The 27,009-nt window shown below is 43.2% G+C and overlaps 1 protein-coding gene across 1 annotated transcript in view; it reads left to right on the forward strand.

Annotated features, from left to right (window-relative positions):
• CTNNA1 (catenin alpha 1) overlaps positions 1–27,009 on the forward strand; it is a 332,156-nt gene that overhangs the window by 285,670 nt on the left and 19,477 nt on the right. The window contains 2 exon segments of the mRNA XM_029583454.1: positions 6,680–6,861; positions 16,663–16,768. Of these exon segments, the coding sequence (XP_029439314.1) occupies positions 6,680–6,861; positions 16,663–16,768 (288 nt within the window).

Here is a 27,009-nt window from a genome sequence, read left to right on the forward strand (position 1 = left end):
AAAGAGAAGAGGAAGACTCCATTCCATCCTAGATCTGAGGGCCTTAAACAAGTTTCTTAAAAGGAAAAGTTCAAGATTGTTTTCCCTAGACACTTTGATCCCCCTTTTTTACAAAAAGGGTACTGGCTATGCTCTCGCTTTTAAAGGATGCCATCACTTGCATCGATCTTCCCTGTTACAGGAAGTATCTCTGATTTGAGTTGGGAAAACAGTGCTTCCAGTAATGGGTATTGCCATTCAGGCTAGCCCCACTGGTCTTCACAAAATGCCTGGCTCTGGTGGCGGTGCACCTCCGCAGGCTTGGAGTGCATGTTTTCCCTTATCTGAATGAATGGCTGGTCAAGAGCACATCTCAGGCAGGGGCTGCCAGGTCCACACGCTTGACCATCGAGGTGTTGGACTCGCTAGATTTCATTCTCAACTACTCAGTCCCCTCTCATCCCATCAGTTCAATTGGACTTCATAGGAGCCCTGCTAGACATGGCTCTGGCCAAGGCCTTCCTGCCTCACCAGAGGGCCATCATCTTGATGACCATCATGGCAGAGATTCAGCAGAGCCTGCAGATATCAGCTTGGCACATATTGAGGCTTTTGGGCCATATGTCTGCAACCATCTTTCACTCCCTTGGCACATTTACACACATGCACAGCCCAATGGACCCAGAGATTGCAGTGGTGCCAGGCGACTGAGTCTCCAGGATTGCATCCGAGTAACCCCATCTCTCCAGGACTCGTTGTCTTGGTGGCAGGTACTTTCAAATCTGGAACTGGGGATCTCTTTTCAAAGTCTCTCAACCCAAATTGTCCTAACCACAGATGAATCCACCCTGGGGTAGGGAACCCATGTAAATGGGCTCAGCACCCAGGATCTCTGATCCGCTCAGAAACGTTCTTGTCAAATCAACTTCCTGGATCTTCGGACAATCAGGTATGGACTATGGGCTTTTAGAGATCAGCTGTCCAACAAAGTTGTTGTGATCCAAACAGACAACCAGGTTTGGATCAAGCAGAGAGGCACATGATCATACCTCCTGTGTCAGGAAACGGACCAGATCTGGTCTTGGGCCCTGTCCCATGGGATGGTGCTCAGGGCCATGTACCTGGCTGGAATGGAGAACATGGTAGCAGACAGGCTGAGTTGGGCCTTCGGACCCCATGAGTGGTCCCTGGACCCCAGGGGGTAGCAAATCGGATAGTCTGCCTCTGGGGGAGCCTGGACATAAATCTGGCAGCAGCCCCTTGCCAACAGGAAGGTGCTTCAGTTCTGCTCCCTATACAGGTCAGACAGCAAACCAGCCTCTGACTCCTTTGCCCGTCATTGGGGCAAGGGTCTTCAGTACACATATCCTCAGATCCAGAGACTGATCAGTCTGGAGACTTCCCAGGTCTCATCACGCAAGATCAAGGCAGGCTGCGGCATCCCGACCTCCAGGCCCTGTTGCTCACAGCCTGGATGTTGAGCGGTTAATCCTGCAGCCACTTGATCTTTCAGATCCTGGTGGCTTCTAGAAATCTTTCCATTAGAAAGTCCTATAGACAAGTGGAGGAGGTTTTCCGTGTGGTGTGAGCAGAAGACCCTAGATCTGTTCTTGTGCCACCACATACAAAATTGATTACCTTCGACACCTATCAGAAGCTGGCTTAAAGACCAACTCCATTACAGTTTATCTCAATGCAATTGGCACATTCCACCAAGGTGTAGATGGTACGCCCATCTATGTGCAGCCTATAGTTGTATGGTTCATGTGGGGCCCTGCTACATTTGAAGCCTCCCGCTGTGTCTTGAGACCTAGATGTGGTTTTAGCTCAGCTGATGAAAGCTCCTTTTGAGCCACTGTGCACCTGTGATCTGAAGTACCTCATCTGGAAGTTCATATTTTGGGTGGGCGGTCACCTCAGTGTGCTGGGTCAGCAAGCTCCAGGCCTTAGTGACTTATCCACCGTACACTAAGTTTTATCATGACAGAGTAGTCTGACTTCCATCTAAACCAGTCAATCATCCTGCCAGCATTCTTTTCCAGGCCCCATTCGCACCAAGGCAAACGAGCTCTGCACTTTTGGACTGCAAGCGAGCCTTAGCCTTATCTCTGGAGTAGACAGAAGCCCATAGACAGTCCACCCAACCTTTTATTTCTTTTGATAGGAATAGGTTGGACGTTTACGTTTCCAAACAGACACTATCCAGTTGGCTAGCAGATTGCATCTCCTTCTGTTATGCCTAGGTGGGACTGCATCTTGGGGGTCATGTCAAGGCTCATTCTGTAAGTGCCTTGGCAGCATTGGTGTCCCACTTGCAAGCAGTTCCCGTGGAGATCTGCAAAACTGTGAAGTGGAATTCTCTCCATACATTCATATCTCACTATTGTCTGGATAGGGATGGCCAACACGACAGTAGGTTTGGCCATTCTGTCCTTCGAAACCTGTTTGAACTGTAGAACTCAACTCTCTCCAAACAAGGGCAAGTTGTTTGGGTTCAGGCTGTCTTCCCCTGCTGTTACCAACAGCACCGTTGTTGTGCATGTTGGTACCTGGTTAGGCGTTTTTGTCCCCTTTTTTGTGTTGGGGAGCAGCCTGTAGCTAGGGATTGACTTGTGTGAGGATTATCATCCTACTTGTCCCCTGAGAAAGCAGAGTTGCTTACCTGTAACAGGTGCTTTTCGAGGACAGCAGGATGTTAGTCCTCAAACCCGCCTGCCACCCCGCAGAGTTGGGTTTCTCCTATTTTTTTAATTTTAATTATAATTCTGATACAAGACTGGAGAGGGACCCTGCGTGCACACGTGGTATAGGGCATGCTGGGCATGCTCAATGTGCCTAGTCAAAGTTCTAGAAACTCTTAACAAACTTTTTCACATCAGGGCTCCATCTGATGTCAGCCATGTGTGAAGACTACATCCTGCTGTCCTTGAGAACACCTGTTACAATTAAGCAACTCTGCTTAATTTTAGCTTACATGGAGTTATAGGGATCTTGTCTGATCCTATGTATACTTAAGTGAGGTATTTTTTTTAATCCACTTTTTGCACTGCTAATGCTCAAGCCTTTCAGTGCTTAAATCTGAGCAATCCCCTCAAAGGCACACCAACAATACAATACAAAACACTTTTTTGCTAAATTTCAGAGATTTAAGGCAGTAATTTATATTTAGCTTTGAAAGCCCTTCTGGACATGAAATACCTGAAAAAATATTGGAACTAGTCCCTGCTGTTCACAAGACTATCTGGCTGCTGCTAATTGGGATCAGCCACACCCCAGAAAAAAACAGACTTCTGTTAGGTGAAAAGGTTTTTCTTATCTTTTTGCACTGCTAACAATCAATATCTAATAATCCACACTTTTTAAAATGTAAGCTGCCTCTTCCTAAAATGAAGTGCGTGTTAAAAATTAAAATAAATATCAAAACTCACCAAGTGAGAGCCATGGCTGCACTGGTGGTTCATCTGCGATCATTACCTTGGTTCCAAGCAAGCCTCAGTTCAGGAGATGTGTGATTGACCCATCATTTTGCTAGAAAGGTGTCTTCTCGTCAGCCTCCCGGATGATCAACTCTTATAATATCACCTGCTACCACATTTTGATCTCTACACCTGCTTGGGTAGGCACCATAAACATGAGGTAGCCTCCCCCACCTTAATCTAGCTGTGGCTATCATTTATATCCAAAAATGGAACCTCCAAAGCTTCCTGCAAAGCATTGTTGAATAGATCGTATCCTATATCTGATGTGTATTTTATCTAGTCTATACATGCCTTCACATTGACTGCCCACCCATCCTTTTAGAATCTTTACTTCCTCTAAACCTTTGAATCCATACTCACCCTTGACTGTTCACCTTTTTTGTGCCGGTGTCTCTATAATTTGATCGTCCCATTTAGTGTGTGGGATTATATCGTAGCAAAAGACACGTGTGTGAGAACCAGGAAGATAATCCTGCCAAGTTGTCTGTATAAGTCATCCAAGTCATTACATCCAAGATGTATTATTATGGCGGCAGGCGAGGCAATCAAATCAGTCATGCAATTGACAGAGCAAGAGCTGCTCCCAGCTCATACCATGCTTACCCAACCATTCAATGCATATCCCCTTCCAAGCCAAACCCAACTGTCCATAGGGTCGTTCCTTGGCCCCCTGGCTGTCCAGTGGAAGAAAGAATTCCCTACAATTCATACTGTCCTTCAATTGTCGAGCAAATCTGCAATGAAAGATTAATGATTGTGAGTGGCAGGGTATGTCTGATCTAGACTAACATGAGTTTACTGCAGATATCCATCTTCCTATCTGCTGTATCGTGTCAATAGTAAAGCCTGCCTGTGCAGCACTAATGGTCATCCCAATCCTGAAGGGAGTGGGTACCGAAGAAGTTGGCATCAAATCCCAACTCAGTTAACGCTAGCCTGAGAATAGCAGAGAATTGGTATCTAGTGAGGGGAACCCAATCAGCGTGGATTAACAAATGGGTGCCCTCTGCAGGTTGAACAGCCAGTGTTATTCAGATTCTCAACTGAACAGGTAACCTGAGATACCACACATTTTGAGAGGGTTGCAATTGGTTTAGGAGCTCTTTTCTGAGCACATGTGTAATTATGTATGTGTCGTCTTCCCAGCTACAGCATGAGCCCTGAATTGTGGGAGTTAATTGACAGCATGCAGGGTATGGATAGCTGCAGGCCTTCCTGTCTCGCTGACACTGGTGTGAGTGTTTATGTATCAACTATCAGGAAAAAGTAAATGGGAATGGTGGTCTTGGGAGGATAGCTAAGAAACTACTCTATAAAGAACAGTGCTAGCCCCCTCAGGTTTGTCAAGATGCAGATGCACTATCATTCATGGCTTAATACACAACTAGTCTTCCACCTGGCTCTGTTCTCTGCTTCGCATTTACAAACCCACTTGGCACTTAAGATCATTAACACAAAATCTATTAGACATTCCATCACCTCGACAGGCAAGACTAGACATCACCAGGAGGAGGGCGTTCTCCGTAGCAGGACCCTCCCTCTGGAATTCTCTACCGAACCCTCTTCGTTTACTATCACACTACATTTCAAAAAATCTCTAAAAACATATTTATTTAAACTAGCATTTAACATTTTACCAACCCACTTAACTTCCACTACTCAACACCATTCCCCCTCCCCTTCGCAGTATTTCCCCCCGCCAGACTTTTCAAAAACAAATACATTCACTCCCTTCCCTATTTCCTTTGAGAATATCCTTCCCTAGATAACTTCTAGTCCTTCCCTTGTCTTCCCCTTCCTATGATCACAAAGCGATCCATGGCCCAGTCCCCATTTATTAAATTTTCTGTTAATATTGTTATATACCAGTTTATGTATTTTTATTCTTTTAATTTATATAACAGTTTTGACAATTTATTTTTTTTAAAATGGTATATAAATGCTTTTAAATAAAATAAAGAGCATATGGATGACCTGCACAACTTCTGAAATAATCTCTGAATAGATGTCAAAAATTGAGCTTTTGGTCGCAACATTTTATTTGGCAAAAACCAAACACTGCCTTTCAAAGTAAGCACCTAGTCCAGACATAGTGGTCTTACTTCTAGTCTGGCAGCCCTGTGCTGTCTTGGAGGAGTATAGTTGCCTGAATGGAGACCATCACCCTGGTGTGGCAGGAAATGATGTGTAGCTAGGATCTGCCCTCCTGGTGGTGGTGTAGTGTTATCACACAGAGGATATGTCTCTAGGATGGTCGCTGTTTGTGATTCAGTCATTGGAAATATAGATAACTGGTTGGGTGGCTAAGCATGGCGATTGCTTGGTAACTTGCCTGCCTGGCACAAAGGTAATGCACTTCATGTCACCTGTCTAAGATTTTAGAGATGGGGAGAAGCCAGCTGTTGTGGTACATGGGCACAAACACAAGAAGGCATGGGAGGGAGCTTCTAAAAGCCAAATTTAGGATTTTAGGTACAAGGTTGACATCCAGAACATCCAGGGTAGCATTTTCCGAAATGCTCCTTGTTCCATGCACCAGGCTCCAGAAGCAGGCAAAGCACCAGAGCTTCAATGCATGGATGAGTCAATGTTGAGGGAAGCGGGCTTTAGATTTATTGGGACCTGGGCAACATTTTGAGGAAGAAGGGAAGTCTGTTCCAAAAGAATGGACGTCATCTGAACCAGAGTGGAACCAGGTTGCTAGCAATAACATTTAAAAAGGAAATACCAAGTTACAAAGACTCCAGCTGTAGATTGTCTTGGCCCTGATATGTGACAAGAATGCCCTTATTTGGAGCACTATAAAAACCTATATTTGTAATCTCCATGAAACTTGTGTGCTGGGACACTTCCTGTTGAAAGGGAAAATGGCAACATATGTATCTTAAAACTTCTTACCTTGACATTTTATCACAAAACATGCCAGAAAAATATTATAAAACACAGAACTTTAGAAATTGACCTCAACTATCCTGTTTCTGCTATAGCTTCTTTTCATAGTCTATAATATTTTTGGGAGAACTTGATACTGATGAATGGGGGCAGAAAGTGGGGACAAGTTGTCTTTAGTTCTTCTGCTAAGGATAACACTTTAATGAGCTCTTATTCTATCTGCTTGTCCTAGATTACTTTTAAAGATGTGACACCATAATCAAAATGACTGGGTAACATTTAAAATGCTGCTTTTTTTTTTTTTTTTTTTTTTTATTTAATCATTTTAGGCTATCATGGCTCAGCTTCCTCAGGAACAGAAAGCTAAAATTGCTGAACAAGTTGCCAGTTTCCAAGAAGAAAAAAGTAAATTGGATGCTGAAGTATCAAAATGGGATGACAGTGGTAATGACATTATTGTTCTGGCAAAACAAATGTGTATGATCATGATGGAGATGACGGACTTTACAAGGTGAGCCATAGTGGAAATATGAACTGGAGTTTTCATTTGCTTTTCTGCAATTTGTGAATATGGCAAACTTTTCAAGGCAAATCCTTTTTAAATGATGGAATTCTGTAATCTGCCTTCAAATAGGGATTTCCCATTCACTAGAAATTGGAATGCATCTTCTATTAATTTCTACTTAAACTTCGGTGCAGCATGCAACAATACATACTAGTCAGATGACATAAAAACATGCAGCTAACTAAAATAGTTTGGAGCAGTGGTTCCCAAACCAGTGCTGGAGGACCCCTAGCTAGTCAGGTTTTCAAGATATTCACAATGAATATGCATGAGTTAAATTTGAATGCAATGGAAGCAATGCATGCAACTGTTTCGTGTGTGTATATATATATATATATAGCCCAACTCTTTCGTATATATATAGCCCAGAATAACTTCATACACTTGACATAACATAGGATATGCCATGCTGGTTTAGACGCAAGGTCTACTGAGCCAATCATCCTGTCTCCCAACAGTAGCCAGTCGAAATCTCAAGTATTCAGCAAATCACAAAAGCAAGATCTTGTTACTCCCAGGAATAGTGATGTCTTTCCTTAGCCTATTTGATGGCTAATGTTTTATGGATTTTTCATCCAAGAAATTGTCCAAACCTATTTTACAACCCTACCTTGGTCACATCTTCTAGCAACAGGTTACACAGCTTGATTGTGTGTGGTCCCAAAGGCTCCATCTTGTGGTGCTTGTAGAGGCACTGAGGAAGCAGTGGATATGTTCTGATATTTCATTTAGCATCTCTTGCTTAGGATTTTATTGCTACACGCACACACGTGTGTGTGTGTATATATAGATATAGATATATAGATATATATATATATAAACACAAGAAATTGCCATTCTGGGTCAGACCAAGGGTCCATCAAGCCCAGCATTCTGTTTGCAACAGTGGCCAATCCAGGCAACAATTACCCAAACACTAAGTAGATCCCATGCTACTGATGCCAGTAATAGCCTTGGCTATTCTCTAAGACAACGATTAATAGCAGTTAATGGACTTCTCCTCCAAGAACTTATCCAAACCTTTTTTAAACCCAGCTACACTAGCTACATTAACCACATCCTCTGGCAACAAATTCCAGAGCTTAATTGTGCGTTGAGTGAAAAAGAATTTTCTCAGATTAGTTTTAAATGTGCTACTTGCAAACTTCGAGTGCCCCTAATCCTTTTATTAACCAAAAGAGTAAATAGCCAATTCACATTTACCGTTCTAGATGTCTCATGATTTTAAAGACCCCTATCATATCCCCTCTCAGCTGTCTCTTCTCCAAGCTGAACAGCCCTAACCTCTTCAGCCATTCCTCATAGGGGAGCTGTTCCATCCCCTTTATCATTTTGGTCGCCCTTCTCTGTACCTTCTCTATCATAACTATATAAGAAAATAAGAAATTGCCATGTTGGGTCAGACCAAGGGTCCATCAAGCCCAGCATCCTGTTTCCAACAGAGGCCAAACCAGGCCACAAGAACCTGGCAAGTACCCAAACACCAAGAAGATCCCATGCTACTAATTCAATTAATAGCAGTGGCCACTCCCAAGTAAACTTGTTTAATAGCAGTTAATGGACTTCTTCTCCAAGAACGTATCCAAATCGTTTTTGAACCCAGCTACACTAACTGCACTAACTACATCATCTGGCAACAAATTCCAGAGCTTAATTGTGCATTGAGTGAAAAGTAGTTTTCTCAGATTAGTCTTAAAACTGCTACTTGCTAATTTCATGGAATTCCCCCTAGTCCTTCTATTATTTGAAAGTGAAAATAACCTATTCACATCTACTTGTTAAGACCTCTCATGATCTTAAAGACTTCTATCTTATCCCCCCTCAGCCTTCTCTTCTACAAGCTGAACAGCCCTAACCTCTTCAGCCATTCCTCATAAGGGAGCTGTTCCATCCCCTTTATCATTTTGGTTGCCCTTCTCTGTACCTTCTCCATTGCAACTATATCTTTGTGATATGTGGTGACCAGAATTGTACACAGTACTTAAAGTACAGTCTCACCATGGAGTGATTGAGAGGCATTATGACATTTTTCATTTTATTCACCATTCATTCCTACTAATTCCTAATATTCTGTTTGCTTTTTTGACTGCTGCATCACATTAAGCTGACTATTTCAATGTATTATCCACTATGATGCCTAGATCTTTTTCCTGGATGATCATGCAACTACTGCATGGATTATTTTTCCCTATAATCATCACCTTGCACTTGACCACATTAAATTTCATCTGCCCAATTGGATACCCATTCTTCCAGTCTCGCAAAGTTGTCCTGCAATTTCACAATCCACTTGTGATTTAACTACTCTGAATAATTTTGTATCCTCTACAGATCTGATTACCTTATTTGTTGCATTCCTTTCCAGATCATTTATAAATATATTGAAAAGCACCGGTCCAAGTTCACATCCCTGAGGAACTCCACTGTTTACACGTGTGTGTGTATGTAGACAGATGATTTCAGGAGATGGATCAATCTGACGTCACAGTGTATATCCTTCTGCAGGGATATTAGCCTACCAGTATTCTTAGTCTCCAGCAGATAGTGGACATGCATTTCCCTACTAGGATTGCTTTAGATTTTGGAAGGAGAAATAAAAGGAAAATTAATTAGCCCCTTTCTCTTGCGGTGATACCAAATGGTCTCTCCCTCAGTTGAGGATTCCTGAGGTGCTTTCCGTGGTCCCTCAGATGAATTTCTTGGTCTGGTAGCTGGTTTTTCAACCAGCATGGACTTAGCTTTTTGGACAGCTGAAAGGCAGCGGATGCAGGAAGCAAAGTGTGGCAGTGATGGCATATGCCCTCTCCCTCCACAGCCGGAGACGATCTGTATACTCAGCCAGTAAAGGCTGATCTCAGGTAAGATTTGAAGTGTGTGTGTGTGTGTGTGTGTGTATAGACACGTTAGGAGGATGTTTTGTGTAAGGCTTCCTCCTTACCCGGTTTCTGTGCTCAGTGCATCATTCCGACATTAGTCCCGAACTGAGAGAGGTTTAAGGGATTTGAGCAGCCTCTATCAGCTAGGCTCCTCTCTGAGGCTTTTCTCCTATGCGCTGCATGGTAGGCCATGACGATGTTCATTTGGCTTCCCTCTTCAGGAGCTTTGGTTCAGGCATTGCATATAGTTCATCCAGATTCTGCGTCTAGTTTTTGGACACTTGGGCAGGCGTCTGGATGTCCAGGTTAAGCAGCATCCGGGATAGTCAGCATGGCTTTACCCAAGGCAAGTCTTGCCTCACAAATCTGCTTCACTTTTTTGAAGGAGTTAATAAACATGTGGATAAAGGTGAACCAGTAGATGTAGTATACTTGGATTTTCAGAAGGCGTTTGACAAAGTTCATTATGAGAGACTTCAAGGAAAAGTAAAAAGTCATGGGATAGGTGGTGATGTCCTTTCGTGGATTGCAAACTGGCTAAAAGACAGGAAACAGAGAGTAGGATTAAATGGACAATTTTCTCAGTGGAAGGGAGTGGGCAGTGGAGTGCCTCAGGGACCCTTACTTTTCAACATATTTATAAATGATCTGGAAAGAAATACGACGAGTGAGATAATCAGATTTGCAGATGATACAAAATTGTTCAGAGTAGTTAAATCACAAGCAGATTATGATAAATTGCAGGAAGTCCTTGTAAGACTGGAAAATTGGGCCTCCAAATGGCAGATGAAATTAAATGTGGATAAGTGCAAGGCGATGCATATAGGGAAAAATAACCCATGCTATAGTTACACAGTTAGGTTCCATATTAGGTGCTACAACCCAAAAAAGAGATCTAGGCGTCATAGTGGATAACACATTGAAATCATCGGTTCAGTGTGCTGCGGCAGTCAAAAAAGCAAACAGAATGTTAGGAATTATTAGAAAGGGAATGGTGAATAAAACGGAAAATGTCATAATGCCTCTGTATCGCTCCATGGTGAGACCGCACCTTGAATACAGTGTACAATTCTGGTCGCCGCATCTCAAAAAAGATATAATTGCGATGGAGAAGGTACAGACAAGGGCTACCAAAATAAGGGGAATGGAACAGCTCCCCTATGAGGAAAAACTAAAGAGGTTAGGACCTTTCAGCTTGGAGAAGAGACGGCTGAGGGGTAGTGTGATAGAGGTGTTTAAAATCATGAGAGGTCTAGAATGGGTAGATGTGAATCAGTTATTTACTCTTTCGGATAATAGACTAGGGGGCACTCCATGAAGTTAGCATGTGGCACATTTAAAACTAATCGGAGAAAGTTCTTTTTTACTCTACGCACAATTAAACTCTGGAATTTGTTGCCAGAGGATGTGGTTAGTGATAGCTATGTTTAAAAAAGGATTGGATAAGTTCTTGGAGGAGAAGTCAATTTCCTGCTATTAATTAAGTTGACTTAGAAAATAGCCACTGCTATTACTAGCAACGGTAACATGGAATAGACTTAGTTTTTGGGTACTTGCCAGGTTCTTATGGCCTGGATTGGCCACTGTTGGAAAGAGGATGCTGGGCTTGATGGACTCTTGGTCTGACCCAGTATGGCATGTTCTTATAGATGAGTGCTAAACTTTGCACTTAGCTTGGGAGCATTGATTGTGTGTTTATCCTTGGGATGCCTAGTCTTGCGACACCTGAAGTTTTGGATGCAAATAATTTAAAAAAAAAAAAGAGAGAGAGAGAGAATGGTGACTATATAGCTAAGAAATCTAAGCGCCTTTCCCTATGCGCTGCCTGTCATATTCGGCCATCTCAGCCTGGCATGTCCTCTAAATTGTGCCAGTGTTGTTTGGAGGCTCAGGGAGAGTTTGCTTCCTCTGATTTTTTTTTTTTTTAATATTTTATTGATGTACACAGCTTACAGAAATACAACAGGCATTAAACAAAACCAGTAACGAACAGTATTACGAAGTGTGGTTCTTGCAAGACTGATGAGGGCCTGAAAAAGTCGAGTTAGGAGGAACACCTAATCTTAGCCCCTTAATTGGTTCGTCAGCGGGGGAAGGTAGCTCAGTGGGTGCAGCACAGGGGCCTCCTAGTTTGGATCTTTCTGCCTTTTCTTGGGTATACTTTTTTTTAAAGGATTACAATCCTTTCTTCAGGTGCAGTCCTCAGCCCAGCCCAATCCTGCCAGGGTAGAATCAAAGCCTGTTACTGCTAAGTGCCAGAATACACCTAGATCAGCAGTAGGATTTCCCATTAGAGACCCAGATGCCACTAAAGAGGCTAATCCTGACTCCCTGGAGGATGGGGAAATTCCTCCAGAACTGGAATCATACAGGACTATGTTGTGGTTCTTTCATAGAGATGAGTTGCAGGCTCTGATCTCCCAGACTTTGAAAATGCTGGGAGTGCCTAGAACATATTCTAATTCTGAGCCATTCAAGAATTGATTAGTCTTGAGTGGGGTGCACCGGAGGCTAATTTCAAAAGGGGGCAGAGTTTTGGAAGGTCTGTACCCCTTGGATCCAGTAGTGAGAGAGCATTTACGTTTCCCAAAGGTGAATGCACTTGTTTGTGTAGGCTCTAAACAGACTCTAAACAGACAACTATCCCCATAGAGAGAGAGAAGCGGCCTTGAAGGATGTTCATGATAGGAGAATTGAAAATGACATTGCAGATAGGTTCTTGTTGTTCGCTGGTGGTTCGCTCTTGTTTACTTCTCTCCAGGGCAGTTATGGAGCCAGCCAGGCAGATGCAAGCTACAATTTGGTCAGAACTTCGGCCAGAGGGGTGGCTTTGGTTATTGGTGGTTCAGTGTCAGTTATGGCTGAGAAATTGGTCAGCTGATGCAACCTCTAAGGCTAACCTCATGAAATTACCCTTTGAAGGCTTGCTTTTATTTGGAAGCGAGTTGGAGAATCTGGCCAGTAAGTGGGGTGAATCCCTGGTTCTCACTTGCCGGAGGATAAGAAGCAGATGCCGCGCTCCTTTACCATGAGAGGTCATGCTCAGGGATCCAAGTGTTTTCAACCCTACAGAAGAGCAACCTTTCAGAGGACTCTTCCTTATGGTAGGTCTCAGTCCTTTCGTCCCAGACAGCCCAGCAAGGTGCAGGCTTGGGCAGTGAAGCTCCTGAGCCTCCCAATGAAGGTTTGCTGACCCACCCCTAGGAACAGGAGATAGGGGGATACCTTTCTCTCTTATCAGAGGTAGGTCAAGATCACATTGGATCAGTGGGTCCTGGAGGTGATTCAAGAAGGATATGCGCTGGAGTTTCGTAGTGTTCCTCGGGACATGTTCATGGTGTCTCCTTGCCACGCCCTGCAAAAGAAGCAAGCAGTAGAGTCTACACTGTCACGGCTCCTCGGTCTCAGGGCTGTGGTTCCAGTACCCACATCTCAAAGTACGGGGCAATAGTCTATTTCATTGTGCCCAAAAAGGAGGGCTCCTTTCATCCCATCCTGGATCTCAGAGGTCAACTGTCATTTGCGGGTGACTCATTTTCACATGGAAACTTTGGACTCAGTGATAATGGAGGTGCAGTCAGGGGAATGTCAAGCACCAACATTTTCAGCGTTTTTTGCAGTGTTGGGGTGCCATTAGCAGTTTCAGGTATTACCCTTTGGTTTGGCGACCACACCCAGAACTTTTTCCAAGGTTATGATGGTAGTAGCAGCAGAATTGAGAGGATGGGATTCTAGTACATCCATATTTGGATGACTGGCTGATTCGGGCCAAGTCTCTAGAAGAGAGCCAGGGTGACTTCCCTGTTGCAAGAGCTCAGTTGGGTGGTGAACCTAGCCATGAGTAGTCTTCAGCCATCTCAGTCTAGATGTTTGGTACAACACGAGACATAAGAACTTTCCATATTGGGTCAGATCAAGGGTCCATCAAGCCCAGCATCCTGTTCCAACAGTAGCCAATCCAGGCAACAAGTACCTGGCAAGTATCCAAACACTTAAGGAGATCCCATGCTACTGATGCCAGTAATAGCAGTAACTATTCTCTAAGACAATTTGATTAAAGCAGTTAATGGAGTTGTCCTCCATGAACTTATCCAAACCTTTTTTTTTTAACCCAACTTCACTAACCTTATCCTCTGGCAACAATTTCCAAAGCTTAATTGTATGTTGAGCAAAAAAGAATTTTCTCAATTGGCATTAAATGTGCTACTTGCTAACTTCATGGAGTGCCCCTTAGTCCTATTCTCCTAGGACAAGCAGGATGGTAGTCCTCACATGTGGGTGACATCATCCGATGGTCACGGACTGGACCCTTTCTCCTGCCTGCTGGATTACCTCTGGGATCTATTCGAGTCTGGCCTCCAAACCAGCTCGGTCTGCGTGCACCTCAGCGCCTACCACCAGGGTGTCGCTAGTGCACCCATTTCAGTCCAGCCTTTCATCAGACGCTTCATGCAGGGCCTCGTTCAACTGAAGCCCCCATTCCGACCTCCGGCCACCCCATGGATCTCAGTTGTCCTGGCGAGGCTAATGCAACCTCCGTTCGAGCCTCTTTAAGTCCTGCGACCTGAAGTTCCTCACCTGGAAGGTGAGCTGCAGAGTTCTGAATTAACTGTAGAGGACAGAGGGTATTGTCATGGAGACCATGAATTGCCATGGTTGCTAGAGGCTCAGATTACCTTAAAATGTATAGATCTAATTGGTCTATATTTATCTCACAAAGGGTAGCTTTCCTTTTGTGTAAATTGGATACCCAGTGTGTTAGGTAATTTGTAAAATGTCTGCATACCCTGTTGCTCTTAAGATGCAGGGGGAACAATAAGGAATTCCTGTAATCTCCTAACAGTAACATTTCTAAATGAATCAAGTGACTATCAGGGTCTCTGGTTTCCAGTAGTACCACATGCCAGTGCTGCAAAATATGACTCATGCCACACCGCTGTGGAAACCAGGAACCAGGTTAGGATGGGCAGGCTGCTGGCTAGCACAAAACAGCACCTCTTCCCCTCCCCCACCAGCCCTGCTACTAATGCCTAGGGGCTGAGGTGAAAGGGGATCAGCTGGAGGGGGGAAGTGATGAAAGGGGGAGGTTATCAATTGAGAGGGTGTGAGACACACATGAGGGATGTATGTGAGAGAGGCTGGGGTGAGTTAGTGTATATGAGAGGAGTAGATCTCCTGATTCCAGATTCTCTTCAATCTCGCCATCCCAACAGGATCCCAGCACCAGCCTCCCTCTTCTCTCCCCCCAGTACTGCAAACTCCCCCTCCTTTTCTCTGACCCCAGAACTTTCTTTACTATGCATAGTCTCCTCTTTCTTTCCTATCCTTGTGTGACAATAATAGAGACTTCGTTTCTAGAAAAGAAAAATTATAGGTTGAAAACCCTACTTTATTTTTATAGAAAACTAAAATTAACAGTATATAATATACAGAATTATAAAAATGATTTAGGATTTCTGAAACTTTATTGCAGAATTTTATAATTCCTGCTGCAGAATTAACTCCCAACCTGCTGCAGAAAACTAAGAGCTGTAGGTATTACTTGTATAGTCAGAAATATTGCATACATAAAGCTAATCACCAAGATTATTATAATCCAACTATAGATGTAGTTATTAATGAGATATAATTCGCAGTCCAAGAGAATGGGGCTCATATTTTCAAGCAAAACTTACTTAAAGCCCAGTAAGCTGCATCCTTGAATCAATCAAGGTTACCATAGTACCGAAGCTTTAGTTTAATTTATGGAATTGGTTATAGTTTGGTCTTCATAACTTTTTGTTCAGTTATTATTGAAAGTATCCTTACCAAGTGTAAGCACTACTAAGGAAAAATATTGATTTGTATGCTGCTTAAATAAATTGCCAAGGAAGAAGGTAGCAAAGCCAGGATTAAAATAACATGCCAAACTGAGCCTGAAATGCAGTGCAATGTTTGTTTTAAGAGCCACCATTTTTCACTTATGCAAAAACTGAAATGTGTAGTTTTCTGTGTGAAAATTGATTCAGCCTGTAGATAACCTCTCGCTTCAAATTTTGCTCTTATTAAATAAATCAAATCAAGTAACGTCCTAAATGATCATTTGCTAATTTTCATACAGTTCAATCGGAACTTTAGGAATTCAGCCTTCAGATAGCACCATGTGATAGGACATAAATCACAAACTATTCTAAGCATAATAACTGCAAAGAATAGATTCAGTGGTCCTAGTAAAATGAAAAAAATAGAGTAATAGAGCAAGCTTTTAAAACATTTCATCTAGGCAAAATAAGGTGTCTCCTTTTTTTCAGGAACACAGCATCCAAAATTGTTTAGAAAATTTTTGTCTTAGAAAAATACGTAAATCAGAGATCAAATCACAATCTTACATTATCAACATACATTTTGGTGCAAAGCAGAAACTCCATTAGGCAAATCATTTTGGATTCCTACCTTACTAGCTTTTTTAATTTTCCCAGTATGTGCTGTTTCATTGTGATTCTATAGTAGTTTCCAGAGGAACTTCTTTCAGAATCCTGCAGTCTTCTGCTCCAGGCCAGAAACAATGTTCATGCTATTAGGGAGGAGGAATAGCCTAGTGGTTAGAGCAGTGGGCTATGAACCAGGAGACCAGGGTTCAAGTCCTGCTGTAGCTCCTTGTGACCTTGGGCAAGTCACTTTACCCTTTGCAAATTCAAGGGCTATCATTTTGGGCAAGTCACTTTACCCTTTGCAAATTCAAGGGCTATCATTTTTCCCTTTATTTTTTAATGAAGTAAATATCTGTTGATTAGCTTTCAAGTTTGAAAAGACAGAAAAGATAGTTTTGTTTTTTGTGTAAAGTTTGCAGTTCATTACATCTTTTATCTAAAAACACTGCTGCTTTTTGCAGAGGTAAAGGACCACTAAAAAATACATCTGACGTGATTAGTGCAGCCAAGAAAATTGCAGAAGCAGGATCACGGATGGATAAGCTGGGACGCACTATTGCTGACCATGTAAGTCATAATTTATCTGTACAAGCCTCAAGTATAATATAAACACTTGATTGGATGGTTAACTTGATGGACCCATAACCTTAAATCCATGAGATGTTATCTTTTCTGTGAAGCATGGTGTTCTGAAATCTTTTTGGGCTGGTAATGTGGCACTGAAACTACATTCCCAAATTCGCATATTAATAAAATGTAAAGGGTTAAACTATTTTTTTCCTCGTTTTCTACAAGAAAATTGGCCATATAAGATCATTGAGACACACATTCAATAGCTTAGCAAATGGCAGTTTATCAGAGTAAAGTTATCCAGATAGCTTTAGCTTAAATATTCAGCAGGTCGAGCCTCGTAGGTAAGTTTACCCAGATAACTGTAAAGCTAACCAGATATATGCTGATTATAGTCAGTGTTTTGGGAGAGGGAATTAGCAGCTAAGCAGGCCCAATACACAACCCTCCCCCCCCCAAAAAAAAAAGTTTAAAAAAATAATAAATAAAAATAAAACATAAAAAGGAGCATAGCACCCGATTCTCCCCCCCCCCCCCCCTCCCATTAAAAGAATAAAAACAAGTTGCACACCATAGTGGCCTGAAACTTCCTTCCCTCCCATCCCCAAAGATATCAACATTAAAAAGACTATCTCTGGATCCCCCACCCTCCTGACCCATCCAGAAACCCCAAGACCAAGCTAGGGTAGAGTCTTACTGTGCTTTTAAAAGTGTACCATCTTTCTCTGCCAGCATTGCAGTCATGTAACACTGTCAGAACAATACCAGATGCTGCTGGGAGCACAATGAGACGTTACTGCATATTGGCTGAGAGTTTAAGGGGCTCTGGGTGGGTTGGGAGTGTTGGAGATAGGGTTAACTGGGGACAGGAGGAGGCCCAGAACCAGGCTCACTATTTTTACATTTATTAGAATTTATGTATCGCCTAACACAAAAGGCCTAGTATCTTGGGAGTGTGGGAAAGAGGACATCAAACAATTATGGCCTGCAACATTTTAAAAATATTTTTGTGGATTAGGTGTAGGGGAGGTGTAGGGGAGTGCTATGCTCTGACATTTTTTTTCAATTATTTTGGGATGTCTGAAGGTGAGGATCTGACCTGCTTGGCTGCCATGGTATTTTCCCTAAACAGCTATATTCACCATATAGGTAGTTAGGTTTTAAGTTACCTAGGTAAACATGCTGAGAACTTTAGACCTGCTCTCCACCACAGCCAGACATATCCAGCTAAACCTAACTTAGTAACACTGATATTAAGTGCTACAGGGATACGTTTAAGCTCTGCCACTAGCATACCCCCATACCACCTATTTTTTTACTCGATATGTTTTTGTCAGGTAATAACTTACTCGTTACTCCATTAAAACTTAAGCTGCTAAAACTTCTAATCAAAGGTGGTGGGAGATGGGAGATACTTAATCCCCAGGTTTGTCCAGCTATGTCCCAAATGATGCCGGACAAAACCTTTTGAATATGGACCTCATATCTGTCTTACCCATAATAACTTTTTAAACAGGTAACTTTATTTACGTATTTTGCCACAGATTCCCCCCCCCCCCCCCAGCTCATTCTTTGTGCTCCCTGCTCCCACTACCTCATACCCCTCCACACTTAAAATTGCTGTTTTTCTTTGCCATTGTAGAATCTTTATGGCTAGAAATCCCATATGGGTTGGAGAAGAGTTAAGCAATAGGAGTACTCTACCGACCACCTAGTGAAAATAAGACAGATGATGAAATGCTAAAAGAAATTAGGGAAGCTAATAAATTTGGCAGTGCAGTAATAATCAGAGATTTCTATTACCCCAATATTGACTTTAATTTGCCAGATGTAGACTGGACAATCCCATCTGCAGAATCTAACAATAGAAAAGAAATAGTGGATGCCCTGCAAGGAGCTTTGTTCAAACAAATGGTAATGGAACCCACAAGAGAGGGGGATATACTCGATTTAGTGCTCACTAATGGAGATAATGTCTCTGATGTCCAGGTGGGTGCCCACCTCAGCACCAGTGATCATCATACGGTATGGTTTAATATCACAAAAAGGATACAGAAAAGAAGCACAAAGACCCGAGTTTTGCAGTTCAAAAACACAGACTTTGATGAAATGGGGAAGAACCTGGAGGAAGAACTAGTAGGCTGGGAGAACGAGAGAGATGTGGAACAGTGGACCAAACTAAAAGGAGCAATTACTAAGGCAACTAATCTATATGTTAGGTTTCATTTTTCTTTTCTTTACTTTTCTATCTGGTTCTTAAAGGAGGTGGCTGACAAAATAAAGCCTAAAAGAACAGCATTCAAGAAATATAAAAGATCCCAAAGGGAGGAGCACAAGGAAGAATATCTGGTAGAACTGAGGGAGACAAAGTAATCAAATGGCAAAAAGTCAAGCGGAAGAAAGGATTGCCAAAGAGGTAATGAGAGGTGACAAAACACTTTTCAGATACATCAGTGAAAGGAAAAAAGTCCAAAGTGGTATAGTGAAATTGAAAGATGAAAAGGATCAATGTGTGAAGAGAGACGAAGAAATGGCAGAAATATTAAATACTTCAGTTCAGTGTTCACTAAAGAGGACCCTGGAGAAGGACCATCGCTAGTTAACAAGAAACTGGAGGGGAATGGAGTAGATGTAACTCCATTTACAGTAGAGAATGTATGGGAAGAGCTGGGGAACTGAAAGTGGACAAAGCCATGGGGCCTGATGAGATTCACCCCAGGCTACTGAGGGAGCTCAGAGATGTGCTGGCAGGTCCGCTGTGTGACCTGTTCAATAGATCCTTAGAAACAGGTGTGGTGCCGAGTGATTGGAGAAGAGCGGTGGTGGTCCCCGCTTCACAAGAGTGGGAACAGAGAAGAGGCTGGTAACTACAGACCGGTCAGCCTCACCTCAGTGGTGGGAAAAGTAATGGAGTCACTGTTGAAAGAAAGAATAGTGAATTATCTACAGTCGGGAGAATTGCAGGACCAGAGGCAGCATGGATTCACCAGGGGAAGATCTTGTCAGACAAATCTGATTGACTTTTTTGACTGGGTAGCCAATGAATTGGATCAAGGAAGAGCGCTCAATATCATCTACTTGGATTTCAGCAAGGCTTTTGATACGGTACCGCACAAGAGTGGTGAATAAAATGAGAAGCTTAGGAGTGAGTGCCGAGGTGGTGGCCTGGATTGCAAACTGGTTGACGGACAGAAAACAATGTGTGATGGTAAATGGAACTTACTCTGAAGAGAGAGCGGTGTTAAGCGGCGTGCTGCAGGGATCGGTGTTGGGACCGGTCCTGTTCAATATCTATGTGAGCGACATAGCGGACGAGATAGAAGGTAAGGTTTGTCTTTTTGCGGATGACACTAAGATCTGCAACAGAGTGGACACGCCGGAAGGAGTGGAGAGATTGAGATGGGATTTAAGGAAGCTGGGTGGTCGAAGATATGGCAGCTGAGATTCAATGCCAAGAAGTGCAGAGTCATGCAAATGGGGTGTGGAAATCTGAAAGAACTGTATTCGATGGGGGAGAAGGGCTGATATGTACGGAGCAGGAGAGAGACCTTGGGGTGATAGTCTCTAATGATATGAAGTCGGCGAAACAATGTGACAAGGCGATAGCTAAAGCCAGAAGAATGCTGGGCTGCATAGAGAGGAATATCGAGTAAGAAAAGGGAAGTGATTATCCCCTTATACAGGTCCTTGGTGAGGCCTCACCTGGAGTACTATGTTCAGTTCTGGAGACCATATCGCGAAAGGACAGAGACAGGATGGAGGCGGTCCAGAGAAGGGCGACCAAAAAGGTAGAGGGCCTTCATCGAATAACTTATGAGGAGAGATTGAAGAATCTAAATATGTACACCCTAGAGGAAAGGAGAAGCAGGGGTGATATGATTCAAACTTTCAGATACTTGAAAGGTTTTAATGATCCAAAGACAACGACAAACCTCTTCCGTTGCAAAAAAATCAGCAGAACCAGGGGTCACGATTTAAAACTCCAGGGAGGAAGACTCAGAACCAATGTCAGGAAGTATTTCTTCACGGAAAGGGTGGTGGATGCCTGGAACACCCTTCCGGAGGAAGTGGTGAAGACCAAAACTGAAGGATTACAAAGGGGCGTGGGATAAACACTCTGGATCCATAAAGTCTAGAGGATGTGAATGAAGAGAAGAGGCACGGGGGTAGCTTGTTTGCGAGAATGATGGCTACTATCTGGAGATTAATATCCTTATTCAATAAACATACACACAGTTAATGTGACTGCAACATTGCTCTATGCTTCAACGGCAAGAGGAAATGTGGAAAAAAGAATTTGCATCCACAAAAAAGCCGGGGAGTAGCTTGCTTGTTGCAGCGGTTACTACCCCAAACCAAATAAGCCTGATACTTCACTTGGAATACATATCCAGCATAGCTCTCTGCTTCAACAGCAAGGGGGCATGAAGTAAAGATGATTTATTTTCAGACAACAACCAACAAGGAATGAAGTACATAGTCTAGGTAAACAAATAAGCATGGGTATAGCTTGCTTGTTATGGCGGTTACTACCCCAAATCAATTAAGCCTGATACTTCACTTGGAATACATATCCAGCGCAGCTCACTGCTTCAACAGCAGGAGGGAATGAAGTAAAGAGGATTTATATTCTGACAACCAACAAGGACTGAATTGCACAGGCAGGGTAAACAAGCGTGGGAGTAGCTTGCTTATTACGGTGGTTACTAGCCCAAACCAATTAGCTAGATACTTCTCTTAGATGCAGCTCCAGCACTGCTGTCTGCATCGTTGGTGGCGGTGGAAGGGAATTGGAACCAGAAAGTTACAAATAAGGGCCCTGACCTCAGCGGTCAGAGTAACAGATACCTATGAAAAAAATAGGTGTGAAGCTTGCTGGGCAGACTGGATGGGCCGTTTGGTCTTCTTCCTCCGTCACTTCTATGTTTCTATTGACTGGATAAAAGTAACATCAGGACATGCTAGAGAGAAAAAATTCCTGGAATAAACTGCTTCATGGAACAATTGGTTCAGGAACCAACGAGAGAAGGAGCTATTTTAGATCTAATTGTTACTGAAATGCAGGTTTTGGTGCGAGAGGTAATTGTGTTGGAGCCACTTGGCAATTGTGATCATAACATGATCAGATCTGTATTAGATTGGAAGGTGGACAATTACTAAATCTACAGCTCTAGTACTAAACTTTCAAAATGGAAACTTTGAAAAAATGAGCTGCCTCTCTGGGCTAGGCCCCATTTTGAGGCTTTTGCTGCACGCTGTGTGGTAGGCCACAGCGGCTTTTCACGTGCTTTATTAATCTGCCCTCTACAGACTTGTTTCGGCGTGTTTGTCTCACTGTGCACCCAGTTTTTAGGCGCACAGTAAAGCCTTATCTTTTGAGTGCCCACATTAAGCGCCGCCTAGTGGCCACCGCTCCCAGGACCTTTTCCAAAGTAATGGTGGTAGTTGCGGCAACATTGAGAGAGGATGGAATCCTGGTACATCCATATTTGGACTATTAGCTGATTCATGCCAAGTCACTGGAAGAGAGCCGCCTAGTAACTCAAGGAGATTTCCCTGTTGCGGGAGCTTGGCTGGGTGATAAACTTAGCCAAGTGCAGCCTTCAGACTAGACTGTCACCGGAATACCTGTGGTTCGTTTCGACACGCAGCAGGGCAAGATGTTCTATCGGAAGCTCGAATTTGGAATTTGCTAGCTGAAGTCTGTCTGAACGCTCTGCGCCCAACTGTATGGGCTTACCTGCAGGTTCTTGGCTTAATGGCAGTGACTTTGGAAGTGGTGATGTTGCGAGAGCACATGGGTCCTCTTCAGTGCTCCCTACTGTCTTGGGGGATTTTGCAGTCTCAGGATTATTCAATTCGGCTTCTCCTGCCAATGGGAAGGTATCCTCCCAACTGCAGTGGTGGCAGGGAGTTTCCCTGTCCCCATCAGACTGGCTGGTTCAGACAATATTTTTGAGTCTCTGATGTTGGGGAGCTCACTGCCAGGAGCTGATGGCGCAAGGCTGTTGGCGTGCAGAAGAGTCTCTCTGAAACATCAATTGGCTGGAAGCCTGGCTGTCCTGTTGACCTGTTTGCAGTTCAGCGACAGGCTGCAAAGTCAGTTAGTCCGAATAATGCCTTACAATGCAACAACCGTGACTTAAATCAATCAGGGAGGTACTAGGAGCCAGGAGATGTCACTGAAATAGATCAACATGAAATGGGCAGAAACGCATCTCCAGATCTCAGCCTCGCACATTGCAGGCAAAGACAACATCAGAGCAGACTTTCTCAGCAGAGAGGGAGTCTGTACCCAGGAGAGTGGGCATGTCAGACAAGACATTTTGACTGATTCGGGATTGCTGGGGTCTCTCGTTCCTCGACCTGTTGCTGACTCTGCACAATGTGAAGGTTCTGCGATTCTTCAGCCACAGAAGGGATCCAAAGTCTTTGGGGATAGATGCCCTAGTGCAAGAGTGGCCAGAAGTCAAGTTGCTGTATGCCTTTCCTCCATGGCCCAGATTGATTCCCAGGATTGAATGCGACAGGGGGCTGGTGCTCTTGGTTGCTCCAGATTGGCCCAGGAGACCATATTCTTTCTTTAATATGGTTTATTTACATCTCTGATTAGTTGAATCTTCATATAAAACAGGGGTGGGAACCTTTTTGGATGAAGAGAAGTATTTCATAATCATGAGACCTTTTAAGGGGCATCAAAATTAGCAGTCTGGGAGGGAGAGTCCCCTCACCATCCCCTAAAATTTCATGTGCCCAATCAGGTTTTTAATGTAGTCTTGCTCAGCACAAGTATCCCATCTATGCCCCTCCCAGCACCAATATACTGTCTATGCCACCTGCCCCACCCAACACCTGTATCCCCGGTGCCAGCTGTACCCAGCTGCTTCCCCTTCTACCGTTTAAAATTTAAATATAGCCTCTCTTTTTCTGGCAGCTTCAGCTATGGGGGCAGGGAGAGGATCTTGGGACATCTGTGACTTCGGCACATGCACCTGGGCCTGTTCATGTTTCTTTATCCCCCCTCCCCCCCTTAGCAGTTCCTGGGAGAGCAGTGGCTTCAGTGATGGTGGTATCTCCCGTACCCGCAGCATGGCTCTCAGACATTCTAAGACATGAAATAGCATGTAGATCAGTCTCTTGCACATGTCTTATGCTTTATAAGCCTGCTTCTGCCAATTAAGGAGGGGGAACTGGCATGGATGTCTTTCACGCCAGATGAAAAAGACTCATAGACCAGAGGTTCCCCCACTGTCATAAAGCAGCAGACCAAGATTGTATCAGCCTGAAAACAAATGTTAAACCTGCTAGCACTGTGTACATAGAGAAAAAGAAAATTAAAATAAGTAAGGAAGGTATACAGATGCATTGCTTCAGGAATGCTTTCTATCATAGATTTGTAGAAGAGGGGTGTTTTTAGGTTATATTTTGAGTATATGCAATGCCTCATGGTTTTTTCCAGATATTTATATCAGACTTGTAGCTTGTCCAGCGATCAATGACTTGTCTGTTGCAAAGATATGTTGTATCGAAAATGTAATCATTCAGTGTATCAACATCACTTTTATTAAATCAATTTTAAAACTTAAAATTTGTATGTTTTTTTAATTTTATGAGATTTCTTCTCTTAAACGCTTTGGACCATTCATAACACTTCACGGTAGACATACAAGTGAAAATTGACAAACTTGGTACACCGCGGAGTGTTATGAATGGTCCAAAGCGTTTAGGAGAAGAAATCTCATAAAACTAAAAAAAAATACAAATTTTAAGTTTTAAAATTGATTTAATAAAAGTGATGTTGATACATTGAATGATTACATTTTTCCAGATATTTCACATGTTCAATCCTGAGTTCCCCAGTTACAAAAAAAAATCTGGAAAAGAGGAGTTGGGGCTATTTGAGAATTAAACATTTAACCAAAGTAAAAAAGTTGAATATTTCAGCTCAGTTACTCACCTTGGAAAGGTGTTGAGGTAGTGTGATTGGGTTTGAATAGGAACCAACATTTGTTAATCAAGGAAGCAGTGAGTCACTCAGGCTGACTAACTGAAGTTAGACTGTTTGTATTTCCCAACCCTAGCTCATCCCTTAATTTATAGGCAGGTGCCACTTTCACAAAAAAAAAAAATCAACAAAAACTTTATTGAGAATTCGATCAGACCCCAGTAGGCCACTACCAGACACATAGTGAATTCACTAATACATTTAAAGGAAGTTAGACACATTCCTACTCCCATAGCAACCTAAAACTTAACTAGGAACTAATCAAAATTGAGATGAAGGCAGCAGTCCAGCAGCAAGAGGGGGGCTTCCCAGTCTTTAGCATCGAGTGTCACATGTATGATTTTTTACCCATCGGTGAGAAGTTGTACATGTGCATGCAATGCAAAGAGCTCCTGGCTCTCAGAGAACGAGTCCGATCTCTGGAGGCTAGAGTGGCAGATCTGGAGGAGCTGAGGCAGACAGAGAGGTATATAGATGAGACCTTCAGGGACATAGTAGTAAAGTCCCAACTTCAGACTGACAGCCCTGGTGCTGCCTTGGAGGAAGAAGGTCTCATGATGGGAGAGCACCAACCAGGTGTAGCAGGAAAGGATCCTGTAGCAAGGACCTGCTCTCCAGGTGATGCATTATCCTCTCGCACTGAGGATATCTCCCCAAGGCCTACTGCCCAGGAGGGAAGGGTTAGGTCGGCCGTCATAGTTGGTGATTCGATTATTAGGAATGTAGATAGCTGGGTGGCTGGAGGGCGTAAGGATCGCCTGGTAACATGCCTACCTGGTGCGAAGGTGGCGGACCTCACGCGTCACCTAGATAGGATTTTAGACAGTGCTGGGGAGGAGCCGGCTGTCGTGGTACATGTGGGCACCAACGACATAGGAAAATGTGGGAGGGAGATTCTGGAAGGCAAATTTAGGCTCTTAGGTAGAAAGCTTAAATCCAGAACCTCCAGGGTAGCATTCTCTGAAATGCTCCCTGTGCCACGCGCAGGTCACCAGAGGCAGGCAGAGCTCAGGAGTCTCAATGTGTGGATGAGACGATGGTGCAAGGAAGAGGGATTCAGTTTTGTTAAGAACTGGGGAACCTTTTGGGGAAGGGGGAGTCTCTTCCGAAGGGATGGGCTCCACCTTAACCAGGGTGGAACCAGACTGCTGGCGCTAACCTTTAAAAAGGAGATAGAGCAGCTTTTAAACTAGAACAAAGGGGAAAGTCAACAGTCGCTCAGCAGCGCATGGTTCTGAGAGATGTATCTTTAAAGGATACTAATGATGCATTAGAATTAGGGCATCCCGACAGTGAGGTTCCAATAATAAGAAAAGTAGTCCAAGTGCCTGTAACTACAAACTCACCTGAGCTAAAAAATTCTAACTTATATCCCTATCAATTAAAAAGCAGAATGAAAATACAAACAAAAAACAAACTTTGAAATGTTTGTATGCTAATGCCAGAAGTCTAAGAAGTAAGATGGGAGAATTAGAATGTACAGCAGTGAATGATGACATAGACTTAATTGGCATCTCAGAGACATGGTGGAAGGAGGATAACCAATGGGACAGTGCTATAATGGGGTACAAAGTATATCGCAATGACAGAGGAGCACCCGGGAGGCGATGTACTTAAGGGCCACCTCCATTGTAAACAGCATATTGAGAGACAGTTTTGGACAATTAGTTTTGCATAACCTGGTTTGCCCAGGAACTCACTTTCCACTGGTGGTGCCAGGTAACTTTTTCTATAGTTCTGCTGTGCAATCCTCAGCTTGGTATTTCCTATGTGTCATGGCTAATTCAGCCCTGCTTGTCAACAGAGAAGGCAAGTTTACTTGCCTGTAAACCAGATTTTCTGTAAACAGCAGAATGGATTATCCATGTTTATTTCCTTCCCTCCCTGGAGAGTTGACTACCTCATTAAAGCTTGCTAAGCTCTGAAAGTTACTGAGGTCACAAGACAGCATGTGGGAACCACCGCACATGCTTAGTAAACTTTTTCTGATCTTAAAGGCATGGGTCTGTTTGGTGCTGTCAGATATCACCAGTATATCATGGTGACTTCATCATGCTGTCTACAGAAAACTCTGTTTACAGGCGAGCAAGCTTGCCTTCTCAGAAGGGTTCAAAGAGATTTTCAATGTGTTTTAGATCTTAAGAAGTCAAATAAGTTTGAAAGGCAAGTCTGAAGATGAGTCACGCTTCCATATCAATATCACACCAGGAAGTTGTTTGTGCTCTTCAGAATG

The sequence above is a fragment of the Rhinatrema bivittatum genome, chromosome 18 (assembly GCF_901001135.1).
Source record: "Rhinatrema bivittatum chromosome 18, aRhiBiv1.1, whole genome shotgun sequence".
NCBI classification, from domain to species: Eukaryota; Metazoa; Chordata; class Amphibia; order Gymnophiona; family Rhinatrematidae; genus Rhinatrema; species Rhinatrema bivittatum.